Here is a 16,446-nt window from a genome sequence, read left to right on the forward strand (position 1 = left end):
AACCATACAAAGCTATATGTCCATTTAGTTTTTTTTTGACTAAAGGCTTGCATATATGTACATATAGGTTCTTGGACATATATGTTATTCATGTGCAATATGCATAACACAATCATCAGAAAAAGCTTAACACATAAATACAAATGCTTGTTAATCTGATATAGAGTACACATAGGAAAATTAAACTATAAAGTACACATATAATAACCTTGAAATGGCAATTTTTTTTTTTAAGTTTCGTTACTCCTGTATTGTTTTTCTTACCTTACAAGAATCCGTGAGGTCAACGAGAAAGAGTGAATTTAAAAAAAAAAACTTATTTAAGAAATTGATGACCTGAAAGTCTCTCTCTAGAAATTTATATAAGTAGTGGTATGAATTTCTCTCACTAAAAGCATTAATGGATCTTTCAATAATCATAAATGCAAGGCACCATCTCTATGCACTTCGCAATAACTCCTTTTCCTGCTGCCACATCTTTTTCTTCTTCCTCCTCTCCTTAGTTCCTCCTATTTTTTCTTTAACAACAAAATTCTCCTTTTGCTGGTTTAAAGAGAGGATCCTCTAACAACATATATGTCTTGACTGGGCTATAAATCGGTGCCCTTTTGATTTGTCAGACCTCCACATATATCGCTCTTTCGCCACAAGAAGAGAACCAAAAGACTTTGGTCAGATAAAAATAAGAGAACCAAGAGACTAGAAAAGGCCCCGAGCTAGGGTTTCATTGTGTGTCCAAAGGTTAGATATCTCTCTATATATATATATGCGATTGTTCTTTGTTTCTCTGCGGAATGAGATCTGTATTACTGTATAGCATGTTTGTTCATGCTAACCAGATCCCTTTTGTTTTTAGTCTTTTCAAGCTCTGTATTAACCTCTTTGTAGACTTGTTTTATTTGACTTATCTCTTTGTGCGTAGTTATAAACATGTAAAGGGGTTTGAGTTAGACGAATTTTACTGAGTACTATAGTCTAGTTGTGCTAAAAAGGCCATTGACTTAGTGTCAACTCATATACATATGTAGTTATGTACACATTTTTCTTTTAATTATTATTGTTTTCTAAATTTACCTTTTATAATTACTTTTCGTTTTTACTGTAAGTGGTTCATTTTTTTTTACTTTGTTACATTAAGATAAGGTCAATTAAACGAAAAATGTCTTCTTTTTCTTACACAAAGACGTCATTTTCTTGTTTCAGTAGCCTGTGGATTTCTCTATCTCGCTAGCTTTTAGTAGAGAAAAGAGAGAGAAATTAAAGAGAGTGAGACAAAAGATCATTAACTTCAATCCAAACCAACACAACACTTTCAAAAAAGTAGATCTGTATGTAGGGTTTCATTTTGTTTTACATCAATTCAAGTTTGGCTCAACCATATCGATTTTGAATTTGCTCAAAAACGTAAAAAGAAGTAAGTAAACGCACATAAGTTATCGTTTTTTATTTGTGTAAGATAATTGAAAGTTAGGGTTTCCTAGATCGTGTCTTCATTCGTTTTCCATGTAGATCAAATGTTGTTTGTGACTTTCAAGATTAATTATGCCACAGTTGTTTATATATATTTATGGATCGTCTACTTTGTGTATGTGTATGTATATTCTAATGGATATGATGTGCTAGAATTTTCTTGAAAACAATATTTCTTAGAATATTATCCTAAGTAGTGTTTACTTTATTTCTCTATATATTTTTTTAGAACAATTTCTCTATATTCTTATAGTGTTCAACATTATATTTAAATATTCACCGAGTATTCGTATCCCATTTGTTTAACTTGAATTCCCGAGATTTTTTTTTATATGCAACGAGGTAATGTCACGTAGTGAGTGCATTTATATTCATACCCTTTTCGATAAGATGAATGGATATGCTCACTAAGATATATAAATAACCATGAAAATAGATAATAGACTAATATTTTAACTTTTCGGTTACTTGTGGGATGTGAAAAAGACCATATAAGTATATATAAGGTATGTATAGTTTCATAATATCTAGAGGATTACTTTACATAATACCAAGATTCATCTTCCGTTTCTACTTTGACTCGTATATATAAACATGATCATTTGACCTTTGATTTGGACAGTGGGAGATACTTCAGAGTAGAAAATCGATTTTTATATCAACGAAAATGATTTGGATAATCATCTTGTAGATTTGAAGGGAAATCAAAAGCTATAAGAACTACAGAACCGATATAGGGATCAATCATCATCATCATCATGTATCATCCAAACATGTTCGAGTCTCATCATCATATGTTCGATATGACAAAAAGCTCTGACAATGATTTGGGTCTTACCGGGAGCCGAGAAGACGACTTTGAGACTAAGTCTGGTGCAGAAGTCACCCTGGATAATCCTTTAGAAGAAGAGCTTCAAGATCCTGATCAGCGTCCCAACAAAAAGAAACGTTACCATCGTCACACGCAACGTCAGATTCAAGAGCTTGAGTCGTAAGTAACACCTCCCATAAGTGTTAAATTTTTTTACTGTTTTGGGATTTAAGGTTAATGTTTGTTGTTTGGTTTCGAAATTTTAGTTTCTTTAAGGAATGTCCTCATCCTGATGATAAGCAAAGAAAAGAGCTGAGCCGAGAGCTAAATTTAGAACCTCTTCAAATCAAGTTTTGGTTCCAAAACAAACGCACTCAAATGAAGGTACATACTTAGGCTATAACTTTGATTATTGACTCATTATGTTCATTTATTAAACATGAACTTATTAGAGTACACAAGACAAGCCCAAGACAATACCAACAAGCCCATTTCTATGTTATAAACCCATGTGTGTTAGGGTTCCTTTGCAAGTGAGTTAGTAGTATAAATAGGATTGTAATGTGTTGTGACAAAGCAACTTTGCTGCCGTGAAAGGCAGCCTCACTTCTCCTTAATGAAATATCAATTTAAGTTTTTGTGTTCTTGGTGACAAAGCTAAAGCTTCTTCTCTTCTTTACTTTCTTGTTCAATAAAGCTTTAATAAGCTATCTTCATTTCTGTTTAAATAAAGCTCTTTGAGCTCAATCTTTCTAGTTTCTTAAACACTTACATGGTATCAGAGCTTCAGTCGGTTCATGGAACTTCTGGGTTTTTAATCTCTTGAGCTCACCACAGCTTTCTCCTCACGTGAAGCTACCGTTTCTCTCTCTTCACAGACCATCAATCACGGCATACAAAGCATCTTCTCAACTGGTTCTGCTTCTCACCACAACCGTTGGATTTGGAGCCAAGTCTAAACCTCCAGATTTCAGCCTTTATTCATGAAGCCATCATGCTTCTCACGTGAAAAAAAAAAAATCAAGGTAATTTCCTTGCTCTAAGACAGAACAGAACTTAGAGAACTGTCGTTAAGTTATAGTTTGATAGGATAATGCTGGTTTGGTTTAGTGGTCTGGAATTCAGAAGCTGTGATGAATTATGTTGTCGTTTGGGTTAGTTTTAGATCAAGTTTCTGCTGATTTTCAAGAGTATGATGAGTGCACACAAGTTGTTCGATAGAATGCCAAACGAAAAGCAGAAGGTCATATGCAGAGTCTAGTTAGTTATGGATGGAAGATAGATAGTGGGAAAGATCAAAGTTGTTGTGGGAAGGTCCATTTTTGTTATCAGACAAGTTTGATGAGTTACACGGGTCAGAAAAGAACCCGGACTCTTTGTGAGAAAGAAAGGTCACATTGTACCTCTGAGTGAGATCGACTAAGCTCTCCAAGTTCAAGAGAAACCTCTGAGTGAAGCCATGCGATACTCTCCAAGTATAGACCAACAATCTCTTCTATGTGATGAATTGAAGATTACACCTATAGCTTCATGTGATCATGCTTCCACTACTTATTCCACCAAGCCATCTGCATTTGAGGTTCAAACTCAGCATCTTGCTTTCATCCGACGCTAAGTTTGCGGGGGAGTATTAGAGTACACAAGACAAGCCCAAGACAATACCAACAAGCCCATTTCTATGTTATAAACCCATGTGTGTTAGGGTTCCTTTGCAAGTGAGTTAGTAGTATAAATAGGATTGTAATGTGTTGTGACAAAGCAACTTTGCTGCCGTGAAAGGCAGCCTCACTTCTCCTTAATGAAATATCAATTTAAGTTTTTGTGTTCTTGGTGACAAAGCTAAAGCTTCTTCTCTTCTTTACTTTCTTGTTCAATAAAGCTTTAATAAGCTATCTTCATTTCTGTTTAAATAAAGCTCTTTGAGCTCAATCTTTCTAGTTTCTTAAACACTTACAGAACTGTTCTCGAATCTTCACTAATGTTAATCAATGAACTTGATGTTTTCATTCCAACAGCATATGAAGCCTTCTTTAAACACATATTGTAGTTTGCTAATTGCATAGTGTAGGTTATCTATTAAGGAATTTATTTGGTTATTATAGGTATAATTATCCATTTTACTTGCTCTATACTCTTCATGAGACCAAACCTAAAGAAGAGAAAGTTGTGATATTTATAGGCACAACATGAGAGGCACGAGAACTCGATTCTGAAGTCAGACAACGACAAGCTCAGAGCAGAGAACAATAGGTACAAGGATGCTCTAAGCAACGCAACATGCCCAAACTGTGGTGGTCCTGCTGCTATAGGAGAAATGTCGTTCGACGAACAGCATTTAAGGATTGAAAACGCACGTCTACATGAAGAAATCGATAGAATCTCTTTTATAGCTGCTAAGTACGTAGGGAAGCCAATGTTGCCTCATTCCTCGCCTTTCTCTCAGCTCACAACGTCAACACACATTCCCACGCGCTCGCTTGATCTTGAAGTTGGGAGCTTTGGGAACAATAACAGTAGCCAGACAGGGTTTGTAGGAGACATATATGGAACAAACGACATAATGAGGTCGGTTTCGATCCCATGTGAGTCAGATAAGCCTATGATTGTTGAGTTAGCGGTTGCAGCCATGGAAGAGCTTGTGAGAATGGCTCAAACCGGTGATCCCTTGTGGGTTTCAAGCGATAGTTCGGGTGAGATTCTCAATGAAGATGAGTATTTTCGAACGTTCCCTAGAGGAATTGGACCTAAACCTATCGGTTTGAGATCAGAAGCTTCTAGAGAGTCAACGGTTGTTATCATGAATCAAATCAACCTCGTTGAGATTCTTATGGATGTGGTATCAAATCTGTTTCCTTATCTTCTCAAAGTTTAAGAAAGTTTGTAACATTTAGCTGACATAATCTCTCTCTCTCTCCTCTCTCTGTATAGAATCAATGGTCTAGTGTGTTCTGCGGGATTGTATCGAGAGCATTGACGTTAGACGTTCTCTCTACGGGCGTTGCTGGAAACTACAACGGGGCGCTACAAGTGGTATGAGACTTTTAAAAGATTTCTTGCTTCACAAGTTATTATTCTATTATTCTGAAAGTGGTATAAGACCTAAAAGATTACTTACTCTACAAGCTATTAGTCTATTATTCTAAATCATGTATTAATCAATATCCCTTGTGTGTTTGGTCTTTATTTTCTTGTACGCAAAGCTGACAGCAGAGTTTCAAGTCCCATCACCGCTTGTCCCAACACGTGAGAACTACTTTGTTAGGTACTGCAAGCAGCATAGTGACACTACTTGGGCGGTTGTTGATGTGTCTTTGGACAGCCTACGACCGAGTCCGATCACTAGAAGCAGAAGAAGACCCTCTGGTTGTGTGATTCAAGAATTGCAGAATGGCTATTCCAAGGTAACTTTAAAGTATATATATCAATGTGTGGTCGAGAATTTGAAAAGAAATGAGTTGATGGGGTGATGGGTTTTTGTGATTGTTGAAGGTGACTTGGGTAGAACATACGGAGGTCGATGATATATCGGTTCATACCATGTATAAACCGTTGGTTAATACCGGTTTAGCTTTTGGTGCGAAACGTTGGGTGGCTACACTTGACCGCCAATGTGAGCGGCTCGCCAGCTCCATGGCCAGCAACATTCCAACCGGTGATCTTTCCGGTACGTAATAATGTATTACACACATCAAATAAGATCATTTAAGGGCTATATTGATAAATTCATAAATTTTTGGATTAAATTGAGAAAGGAGTATTTACGTATACGGTCCTTTTATTTTTGTGGTAATTATGAATAAGTGATAACGAGTCCTGAGGGGAGGAAGAGCATGCTGAAACTAGCGGAGAGGATGGTGATGAGCTTCTGTAGCGGAGTGGGCGCGTCGACTGCGCACGCATGGTCGACACTTGCTGCCACAGGATCCGACGACGTTAGGGTCATGACCAGAAAGAGCATGGATGATCCGGGAAGGCCTCCGGGTATCGTCTTGAGCGCCGCTACTTCGTTTTGGATACCAATGGGACTTAAACGAGTGTTCGATTTTCTCAGAGACGAAAACTCTAGAAGCCAGGTAAAGAAGATACTTTTTTTTTAACTTTCTTTACCGAGAAATAATTTGGGCAGGCTTAAACCATGATTAATTCCAGTTTCTTAACTGAGGTTTTTGACTTCGGCTAAGAGATGGTTTTTCATTTTTTTTTAGATTTTAATTAAGAAAAGATAAGAATCTCTTAAATAGATATAAGAGCTGTCTTTTAATGGAAAAGTGTAAAAAATAAAAGACAAAAAAATGTTAAATCATAAGTTAAAAATCTCGATTAAGAGACCGGGGTTAATTATGCCCTTAGAACACAAATAACCAGAACCGAAAACTAGGCCGGAACTGACCCGAAATAACCCAGTTTGGTTCGGTTTTCAGTATAATCATAATATCAGATGGTTCCAAAGCACTATTATGATATTCTCCGTGGGTATTGGTTCGGCCGAATGATTTGAAAATTTGGGTATTGTATGTTATTTTGGGTACAATGTATTATTAGTTTTCGGCTATACTATTGTATTTTGATATCGTTTTTTGTTTTTTTCATGATTTTTTTTAATTTTTAAAAAGTCTTTTGGGTATTCTTTTTGTTTTCAGCATTTCGGATAGTACTATTTTGGATTTTTGAGTAGAAAATACCCGAACCAAACCATATTAAAAATTCTTTTGGATGTTTTTCTGGTTTTAAAATTAAAAACCAAACTGATTTGAAACTGAAAAGAACCAATTCTATAGTATTTACGGGTTTGAAACTCTTACCCACCCAAAAGGTTTGGAACCAATCGGTTTGGTTTTACAGACCTGAATATCTGAACCTCAGGCCTAAATGTGGGTTTGATTTTGCAGTGGGATATACTTTCAAACGGAGGCTTGGTTGAAGAAATGGCTCATATCGCAAATGGTCGGGACCCTGGGAACTCTGTCTCCTTGCTCCGAGTCAATGTACGAATCTTTCTTACGAAGGCTTTGATGTTTTACGCTATGTTTGTTTTAAACAAGCTTTTTGTTTGGTTTTGTTCAGAGCTCGAACTCAGGAGAGAGCAACATGTTGATCTTACAAGAAAGCTGTACGGACGCATCAGGATCCTACGTGATATACGCACCAGTCGACATGATGGCTATGAACGTTGTCCTGAGCGGAGGTGATCCAGATTACGTCGCTTTGTTACCATCCGGGTTCGCTATACTGCCTGATGGCTCTACAAGAGGAGGGAATGCTAGTGTCGTAGCTGAAGGAGAAGTGGTTACTTCCACAGCAAGTAACTGCGGCTCACTACTCACTGTAGCGTTTCAGATACTTGTTGACTCTGTTCCAACGGCTAAACTATCTCTAGGCTCAGTGGCTACAGTCAACAGTCTCATCAAATGCACTGTACAGCGGATCAAAGATGCCTTGGCATGTGACGGAGCTTGAAGTTTTTCAGGTAGGCAATGCTCTATATGGTTATTATTCAGATAGTCACATCTTCTTGATCCATTAAAGCGAGATCTTTAACAAATGTTTTGGTTTATATTTCTGCAGAAGTAAGAGAGGAGAAAGCAAAGGAAGGTGTAGGAGTTTTTTCGTGGTGATATTTGTTTCTTGTTTCAATAATCTTTTGAGAGTCTCCAAAGGAAGTCAAGAACGCACCTTCTCGCGTTTAAATCTCATTGCGCGTTTGTTTGCGGGTGGGGCAAAAAGAGGCCTGAGAAAGGGTAAATTGAGGTTCGGGTATTGACTTCTGCTGGGAACAAAAAAAGGTTTGTTGTGCTTCAGGCGATTTTGCGTTTGCGTTTGCATTTACTATGTGACTATTTTATCTTCCACTAGTGGACATCTTCGCATTTTGCGTATTGCGTCTAGTCTACTTTTTAAGTGTATCCTTGTACTCTTTGTTATCAAGCCACTTTGGTACTATAATATTGACGATGAAACTGTGTTTATCACTTTTTTTTTTTGAAACTTATCTTTATTACTTCCATATTTATCAGAGATAATAATTTTTACATATATTTTTAAAATAAGCAATTTTCAACTATATAAATGTATAATCTTCTTAAGCTAAATAATTTTCTATGACTTAGTTTCAGCCAATAGCAATTCAAAAATATAATTATAATAAAAAAAATCTGTTATTATTAACTTAACACAACAAGCATCGAAAACCTTAGAAGTATATAAATGCTAAAAAAATTATAACAAAAAGAGATCATTTTGGCTTGTCCACTTATTGAAGATAACAGTGGCAACTTTGGCTACCATGATGTACGAAGTGTCCATTTACGGAGGACAACAATGCAACGATGTTGCAATCATTTGTGATATACGTGCTTTGTTACAAGTAAGAAGCTGTTTTATGTATTGGGTATATCTCTATTATGTTGTTCGACTTTAACTCAAATCAAAGCCCTAACTCTGTTTTGGCGCAGGTCTATTCCTCTCTCGTTTCATAACTGATGGATGATCCCATGGAATCTTCTGGTGAAGAGGTAATGGGGTTCACGTCTGTCACTCTACTGGCGATTCATTCTCAGATTCTTATACATAATAATACATTCAGTGGAAAACATGTTAGATGATTTAAAGAGGATTCTGATATAAGAGACTTTAAGTTACTGCAGAAACAAAGAGTGAAATGAAGTTTTGTTATTGTTTGTCTTGTAAAGAACTGTGTGGAAGAGAGTCACAAGCTGGTCGACTCATTGGACAACCTTCGTGTAAGTACTGGAAGCTCTTCCAACTTCAAGAAGAAGCCTGTCATTATCATTGTTGTTGGAATGGCTGGTACACACTGTTTTGACTATAATAAATGTTCTTGAAAAAAACTCACTATGTTGTGGGTTTAGTGCTGATGTGAGATAATTTGTTATGTGTAGGCAGCGGGAAAACTAGCTTCCTCCAACGTTTGGTCTGCCATACATTTGATTCAAACAAGCGTGGGTATGTGTTGAACCTTGACCCTGCTGTTACGTCTCTACCCTTTGGTGCCAACATCGATGTAAGAGACACCGTCAAGTACAAGGAAGTTATGAAGCAGTATAACTTGGGGCCTAATGGTGGCATTATGACGTCACTCAACTTGTTTGCTACTAGATTCGATGAGGTAAAAATGACTCATGTTTGTGTTCTCTCGGTCTTTTATATTGTTCTGTCTTTTGTTCTAGGTTGTCTCTGTGATTGAGAAACGTGCAGACCAGCTTGATTATGTCCTAGTGGATACTCCTGGTCAGATTGAAATCTTTACATGGTCTGCTTCTGGTGCTATAATCACCGAAGCTTTTGCTTCAACTTTCCCAACTGTTGTCACTTACGTGGTTGATACTCCACGTTCTACAACCCCAATCACTTTTATGAGCAACATGCTCTACGCTTGTAGTATTCTCTACAAGACCCGGTTGCCTCTTGTCTTGGCTTTCAACAAAACCGATGTGGCAGACCACAAGTTTGCGTTAGAGGTTATCCTTCTTCAACTGTTTTATAAATATTGAACCTATTTGATGGTACTGAAACTGGTTTTATGCAGTGGATGGAAGATTTCGAGGTCTTTCAAGCGGAGATATAGTCTGATAACTCGTACACGTCGACCTTAGCTAACAGCCTCTCTCTTTCGCTGTACGAGTTCTACCGGAATATAAGATCTGTTGGTGTTTCTGCAATCACTGGTGCTGGAATGGATGATTTCTTTAAAGCCATTGAAGCAAGTGCTGAGGAATACATGGAAACTTACAAGTAATCATACACTCTTCTCTTTGACTACCATCTGTCAGCAAGTTTCATGCTTATGATTTGTGTGTTTTTGTTCTTCAGAGCTGATCTTGACAAGAGAAAGGCGGAGAAGGAGCAGTTGGAAGAAGAGAGAAGGGGAAAGGAAATGGAGAAACTAAGAAAGGATAATGAGAGTTCTCAGGGAGGGACTGTGGTTCTAAACACTGGTTTGAAAGATAGAGATGGAGCCGAGAAGATGATGATGAAGACTTTAAAATAGAAGAAGACAGTGATGGTGCCACAGATGAGAATGACGAAGAGAGGAATCGTTTCTACGTATAAATTAAAAATTCAAAAGGAACCAGATTCTTTCAGACATTATCAAGTTTGCTTTACCTGGTTTTGTTTGAGCACTGCCTTGTTTTCCTGTTGTGTAGGTAAACCAAAGAGTGCGACATTGTCTAATGATTTAATGAACTGACTATTATAAACTTGAATTTTTGGAGATTTTGTACAAAATATGCGTTCATATATGCACAAAGGGGTAAACACATAAATGTAAGTCGGACAAGGGAAAAAACTAACAAAAAATTCCACATTATCCACAATCAAGAGTAAATGAATGTGTACACTATGGTGCCCTTAACTTAAACTGTGCTGTGTGGAGGATGAAGACTCAGTCTTGGTGGATTTCATCAAAAGGGGCAGGAGCAAACCTCACATCTTCAGGCCGTGCAATCACCACAGGCTCATCGGCGAATAGGGCTTTGAGGAAAGATGGGGTTTTCAAGGGACGTCTATCCGTCATTCGTGGATACACAAAGGCCAAGAAGTAATACGCATGACCTGCTATCATTCCCTGCATATAGGACAAAGCTTAAGAGTAAGGATGAGGGTAAGGAGGGAAGAAGAAATGGATGGAATCGAGGCAAGAAAGTGCTTACCAGTAAATCACCCCAGGGACTTGCACCAACAAGGACGGAGAATCCAAGAAGTACCTGCATTTTCAGAACTTAGCGTAAGATATGATTCAAACTATCTCTCTGGTTAGAGCAGTACAAGAAGAAAGTGAAAAAGTTCAACTCACCCATGGTAAATACGCAGCTGTAAAAGTGAAAAGGCCAAGGAAACTCATGTGGACGTAAGGGTTCTGTTTGCTCCATACATAAACCTGCAGTATAGATGAAACACGTCAAAACGGAAGATCCCGAGATGGATTTTTAAACCATTAAAGAAGAGACAGAAGTTACCATCATGAAAGTCAAAGAGTTGCTGAGGAAAATGATTTGGGAGAGTGAGACTGACAAATAAGGTATGGTTCCACCAATGAGAACAATCCCGGTTAAAACAGTTGCACCGAACAAGAGCATGTAAAGAAAATCAGCAGTCTTTCCCCTAAAGGAGTTTTCTTCAAGGAGCTTGCAGTATCTAGCTAGAAAAAACATATGGAACAAGAAGTCCAAATCTGCCAAAGAAGATTGATAGTTCAGAAAATAAGTCAAAAGTTTATTTATAAAGATAAATTACGGGGATGATTGGTTGGGGCTGTAGATGCTCTATACAGCTAAAATTTAGTCTACAGCTATATATATGTCAACCAATCGAGCTTTGCTTTCCTTAAAAAACTCACAGCAAAAAAATCTCTGGAGAATCAAAATATGACTGTAGAGAGCTTTATTTCTAGAGCAAAAAATTAGTGCTTTAGAAATCTACAGCAAAGAAAGGTACATCAAATAAATCTACAGATTAAATTCTACATCAAAAAATATAAAGCTACGGCACTTATCAATCATCCCCTACAACGAAATGAATCCATACAAGTCATAGCTTAGAAATAAGCGGGGAAATTGCCTATTTTGACCCTAACAATTCTGATTGTTATTAACTTGATTAACAAAACATTATTCAACACAACATCATTTACTCTGTAAATACAAATTCAGTTCGACTCATAGGCTAAAACTTGATCACATTATTAAGACAAGTGTGATCATATACATTATTAAATTGCGAAAGATTAAAACTTTCAAAAAAATAATAGACTTCAGGTACCAATTTCATTTGAAAAGCAAATAAAAAAACTAGTCTAAAGCATACAAATAAAACAATGTAAGATCCAACACAAGAGATAAATAAATTACCCATATTACGGAAATAAAGAAAATTTGTAACGAGGCGCCATAACTGATACTGCTTCACCACAAGGGTTGGATTCAGGTACAGATTATACGGTGATATTATCTGCCAAAACAATTTAAACCTATATTTCAATCCCAATCAACTACATTTTCATTAAGAAAGGTGGGATCAATTCGATTCAAGAGAATAAAAACTTAATCAGATACCTCGAGGGAACATCCGACGGTGGTGACAACAGCCGCCGTGAGATACGACCTTGTTATAATCGGCATCTGCTTATACCATTCTTCCACCGCCTGAGCCATAATTTGAGAAACAGATAATCAAAATACCTAATTGAGATTGGATTCAAAAACCAGCGCGATTAAAGTTTTTTTTCTTTTTCCCGCACGGATGATGAATGTGGAGAAGAACAAATAAAAAAACTTGGTATTTATCCGTCTGAAGTGACAATAGTTCCACGAATAAGAGAGCGCGTGGTTTACACGGACCAATCATGAGTACTTTGCTGACGCTACGTTCTACGAGGCAAAAGACAAATAGTAAAACGTCTCGGTGTTTTTTTATCTTCGTTAAACGGCATGATGTTGGCACTGAATAACATAAAGCAGCGAGATTACCAACTTTCTGGAACAGTTGCAATAAAATACTACTCCCTCTATCTTATACAATAAAACAGGATATGCTCTCTCCTCATTATGCCACGTCCTCAAGAAGGGTGTGGTAATTTCCGACACATGTTATCGTTTTACACTCTCTGCGATTTTCCTTCTGTTTGTTCCGGAAATGATTGTTTGTGGGCTGGACAGGTTTTTATTTAAATTAATAGGTAAGGCCCAAAATTTGCAGCTCTTGGAACTAGGTTTGATGGACCCCTGCTTCTCAAGTGCATACACCTGTAGATTAAAGGGAGGTGAAGAAGAATCAGTAACAAAAGAAAATAAAAATGACTTAGTCTCAAGCAAGTGACTAAATCTCAATGTTGAAATCTACTCAGAATTTGGCAACAGCGCCAATTTGATGTTAGGAGTTTTCAAGGCTCGTAAGACAAATGTTGTAGTATAAAAGATTGTCGAACCAGTTCTGAGGGATATCAAAGCACCGAGAATGCAAGTACTCACTTAATCTAAGTGCAACCAATGATTTAGATGGGTTTTAAACTATGACTAAAACTAAAAAGCAATAACAGAATGATACTTTCTTGACTAAGGGAAAAGAGAACTCATGGGCATAGGGATTAGACCTTGGGTGATCAAGTATCGAACTAAGGATGGCAAATGATCGATCAAACTATCGACCTTAAGCCTAGACACAATTCTAAGCAAGCTCTATGTCTAGATGAATGCTCATTTGCTAACATATCTCAAACATCAAATGTCTTTGGTTGAATAATATGAAAGCAATCATTACTAACAAGTATATTAGCTATCTTAGCACCTTTAACAACAAATGTCTTTGGCAAAGTATACTAAAAGCCTAGGAGAGTTGTCTCGGGCATTTCATCGAACACCTTTCGGGTGAGAAATGCCTAAGGATCAACAACTGAGTGGCCAACTCAGAAGATGCATTATGATTACTCTACTAGCAAGGAAATACGAATGATCTATACTAAAACATCCTAGCTCTAACCTAATCACCCTTAATCTCCCTAACCCATGAATTCAAAAGGTGATTACTCACTAATCTCCATGATTCCTCTTAAACCCATATTGGATTTCAGATTAATCATGTAGAGAAATAGATAAGAAATCAACAATAACACAAGAACATAACAATCAAAATCCAAGAGATGAACTTCTCAAGAGAGTTTTTATGTATTTCTCAATAGATCAAAAGATAATCTGTCTCTGGTGGCTTACAAAGTATTAAAACATAGGTTTTTAGAAGTGCAAAACGTGCCTTCAAATTGCAAAAAGGTCCCCGAGAAATTGTAATTTTCGGCAGCAAAATAACGCGGAGCGACTTGCAGGTGTCGCTCCAGCAAGTCGCTCCAGAGCCACTTTTAGTGTCTCCGACGGCACAAACGCGAGCGACCTTGGTGTGTCACTCCAGCAGGTCGCTCTGAACATCGGGAGCGACTTCAGCACGTCGCTCTGGAAGGTCGCTCCAGGGTCAAATATGTGTGTCTCCGGATGTGAAAACGCGAGCGACTTCGTGCAGTCGCTCTGGATGAGTCGCTCCGGGATGTGGTGCACAGCGACCTCATGTAGTCGCTCCGAGAAGTCGCTCCAAGCAGTGCTCGTTCAAAGACCACTCTAATCACCTCCTTTGAGCTCCAAATGCACCCAAATGTCTCCAGAAACTCCATCTGGTACTCAAATACCTGATAGAGACATATGTATGCAAAATGCAACCTAGACATGGCTAAATCCTAATCTATATGATGAAAATGCACATGAATAAATGGATAAGACAATGTAAATATGAAAGATATCAACTCCCCCAAACTTGTTCTTTTACTTGTCCTCAAGTGAACTTTCTAGAACTCATAGGGAGAGAGGTTTGAAGGTGGGAGCTCATAGCCAAAAGAAATACAACTAGCAAACACAACTAGAACACTCTCTTATTACACTCTAGCTTCTCTAGGCCTATCTCAACTCTTTTTGCCCTTACACTCATCATCAAGCATCCACACATTCAAATCAACCAACTATCATATTCATTAAGCATAAAACATCAGGTGAATTCTTGCAAATGGTCAATTGGTCCGAATCATTTGGTTGAGTAAAGAGAAGGCTTTTATTCTAGTGAGTCAAGAGGTTTAAAATCCATGATCTTTTAAAGTGGTTTACTCTCAAAACAAGTAGCCTTGACATTGCACATAATATATCTAAGAAAGGGACCAACTCATGCATACAATGCTCAATCTCCATTGTTCTACCCTTTTCCCAAACATACAAATCACACAATCATTTCCCAATGTCAAACCCAACTCACATCTCTCACCAAAAGATCCTAAGAACATCAACTCTTTCTCTTTGAAATCTACAAGGGATTTTTCACAACCTCAAAACATCTTAGTTCTTAACAACTTTGCTAGCCCCCTTTTTTTTTTTTCGTTTTTCTTTTTTCTTTATTTTATTTTATTTTATTTTTTTTTAGGCTGGGGGCCAAGATTTTTCAAAACTTGAGCTAGAGGCTTCTCTACTGATCCCAATAAAACAATTCACTTAAGCACAAAGAGTCTATTCTATTCCTTTTTCATTTCTCCCAAATCATAATCACAACACTCACCCCCCACCTATAGCTAGACAATAGAGTGCCCAATCTAGCAAGAATGAAGATCAAGCATTGTCGTTCCCGATACTCTCAACATTATGCACATGTAAAACTTTCCGAAAAAGGCCTCACTCATCAAACAATGAAAGCTTAAAAGGAGGAAAAGGTTTTGGGAGTGGTCTACCACTAGAGTTTGTCAAAAAAGATTGGTATAAAAGATATGACAACTCAAGTGTGTATAGCCATGACTCAGTACACAAGGGACCATGAGCAAGAAGCATTAAGTTCGTTCAGTTCAAATAAGGTCGTAGTTGGCTTCAAAGACTGAGTTTCAGTAATCAACAAGTTTCAGGAAGAGTTTTCAAGGCTCGAAACATACAAGTCTTTTTGAGAGGTGCAAAAGCTACTCAGGTGCAACGTAGTGTTCTTTACAAGACATTCAAAATCATTGCTCCCAATGCAAGTGAATGCAACCTATATGCTCTAGACTCTCCTAAAAATGCAAATGATGCAAACTAAATGATTGATTTTTTTTTTTTATCTATGCAAATAGGTATGCAATGCATGACTCAATGAAACAACATTAAAGCAAACATGATCAAATACTTGGTACCAGTGGCGGACCCAAGATAAGTTTTAAGGAGTGTCATAATTGGGCTTGGCCCAGATTAAAACTAAAATAAAAGGGAAAACAATTAATTGAGGGAGTTTGAACCCAGGTGACTCAGTTAAAGGGGGGTCAGAAAGGAAATAAACACACCAATTGAGCTATGTATTTTTCAGTTACGTGGTATAGACTTGCTGATATATAATTTTAACCTGTGGCAGGTGCAACCCCTTTATCCAACGTGGGTCCGCCTCTGCTTGGTACCTCCCCCAAACTTGAGTTACACAGTCTCTGTGTTGTCAAGTAGAGAGAGAGATACCGAAAAGAAGACTAATATGCAAAAATAAAATGGTATATACAAGGGAGTGTGGTGGGTTACCTTCTATGGGGAATGAGTAGAGGGAGATGCTCCCTCCTCGTCGTCCTCAGGTGGTAACTCTTCAAGGTGCTCATCAGCAGGAGTGGCCATCTC

General features: G+C 37.6%; 2 protein-coding genes and 1 pseudogene across 5 annotated transcripts; 2 read left to right on the plus strand and 1 right to left on the minus strand.

The window, feature by feature from the left end:
• The first annotated feature begins 484 nt into the window (after positions 1 to 484).
• Positions 485 to 8,268, plus strand: LOC103834218 (homeobox-leucine zipper protein MERISTEM L1). 4 transcript variants are annotated; one of them, XM_009110281.3, is made up of 11 exons: positions 485 to 741; positions 2,162 to 2,461; positions 2,548 to 2,665; positions 4,461 to 5,117; positions 5,210 to 5,311; positions 5,482 to 5,682; positions 5,771 to 5,945; positions 6,083 to 6,354; positions 7,171 to 7,266; positions 7,346 to 7,748; positions 7,847 to 8,268. In XM_009110281.3, the coding sequence occupies exons 2-10, from the start codon at positions 2,229 to 2,231 to the stop codon at positions 7,736 to 7,738; spliced, it is 2,247 nt and encodes a 748-aa protein (XP_009108529.2). In that variant the 5' UTR covers positions 485 to 741; positions 2,162 to 2,228; the 3' UTR covers positions 7,739 to 7,748; positions 7,847 to 8,268. The 4 variants fall into 4 exon arrangements, with proteins under 4 accessions (XP_009108529.2, XP_018509149.2, XP_033133883.1 ...); XM_018653633.2 differs by having other exon boundaries at positions 488 to 741; positions 2,093 to 2,461; XM_033277992.1 differs by having other exon boundaries at positions 488 to 741; positions 2,170 to 2,461.
• A 279-nt stretch (positions 8,269 to 8,547) lies between these two features.
• LOC103834346 lies at positions 8,548 to 10,719 on the plus strand (annotated as a pseudogene).
• LOC103834220 (derlin-2.1) lies at positions 10,475 to 12,577 on the minus strand. The gene is made up of 6 exons (XM_009110282.3): positions 12,355 to 12,577; positions 12,151 to 12,250; positions 11,260 to 11,474; positions 11,097 to 11,180; positions 10,954 to 11,007; positions 10,475 to 10,868 (listed from the first exon to the last, which is right to left on the minus strand). The coding sequence occupies exons 1-6, from the start codon at positions 12,451 to 12,453 to the stop codon at positions 10,686 to 10,688; spliced, it is 735 nt and encodes a 244-aa protein (XP_009108530.1). The 5' UTR covers positions 12,454 to 12,577; the 3' UTR covers positions 10,475 to 10,685.
• Positions 12,578 to 16,446: the final 3,869 nt, after the last annotated feature.

Source organism: Brassica rapa, chromosome A08, assembly GCF_000309985.2.
Source record: "Brassica rapa cultivar Chiifu-401-42 chromosome A08, CAAS_Brap_v3.01, whole genome shotgun sequence".
In the NCBI taxonomy this organism is placed as follows: domain Eukaryota; kingdom Viridiplantae; phylum Streptophyta; class Magnoliopsida; order Brassicales; family Brassicaceae; genus Brassica; species Brassica rapa.

Excerpts from the sequence above, each read along its gene's own strand:
- LOC103834218 (XM_009110281.3), top strand. The coding sequence starts at position 2,229 with ATGTATCATCCAAACATGTTCGAGTCTCATCATCATATGTTCGATATG. Across the intron at positions 2,666-4,460 it reads ACAAACGCACTCAAATGAAG|GCACAACATGAGAGGCACGA; the intron begins GTACATACTTAG and ends TGATATTTATAG. Across the intron at positions 5,683-5,770 it reads TGCAGAATGGCTATTCCAAG|GTGACTTGGGTAGAACATAC; the intron begins GTAACTTTAAAG and ends TGATTGTTGAAG.
- LOC103834220 (XM_009110282.3), bottom strand. The coding sequence starts at position 12,453 with ATGGCTCAGGCGGTGGAAGAATGGTATAAGCAGATGCCGATTATAACA. Across the intron at positions 12,251-12,354 it reads CCGTCGGATGTTCCCTCGAG|ATAATATCACCGTATAATCT; the intron begins GTATCTGATTAA and ends TTGTTTTGGCAG. Across the intron at positions 11,181-11,259 it reads ACTCTTTGACTTTCATGATG|GTTTATGTATGGAGCAAACA; the intron begins GTAACTTCTGTC and ends TCTATACTGCAG.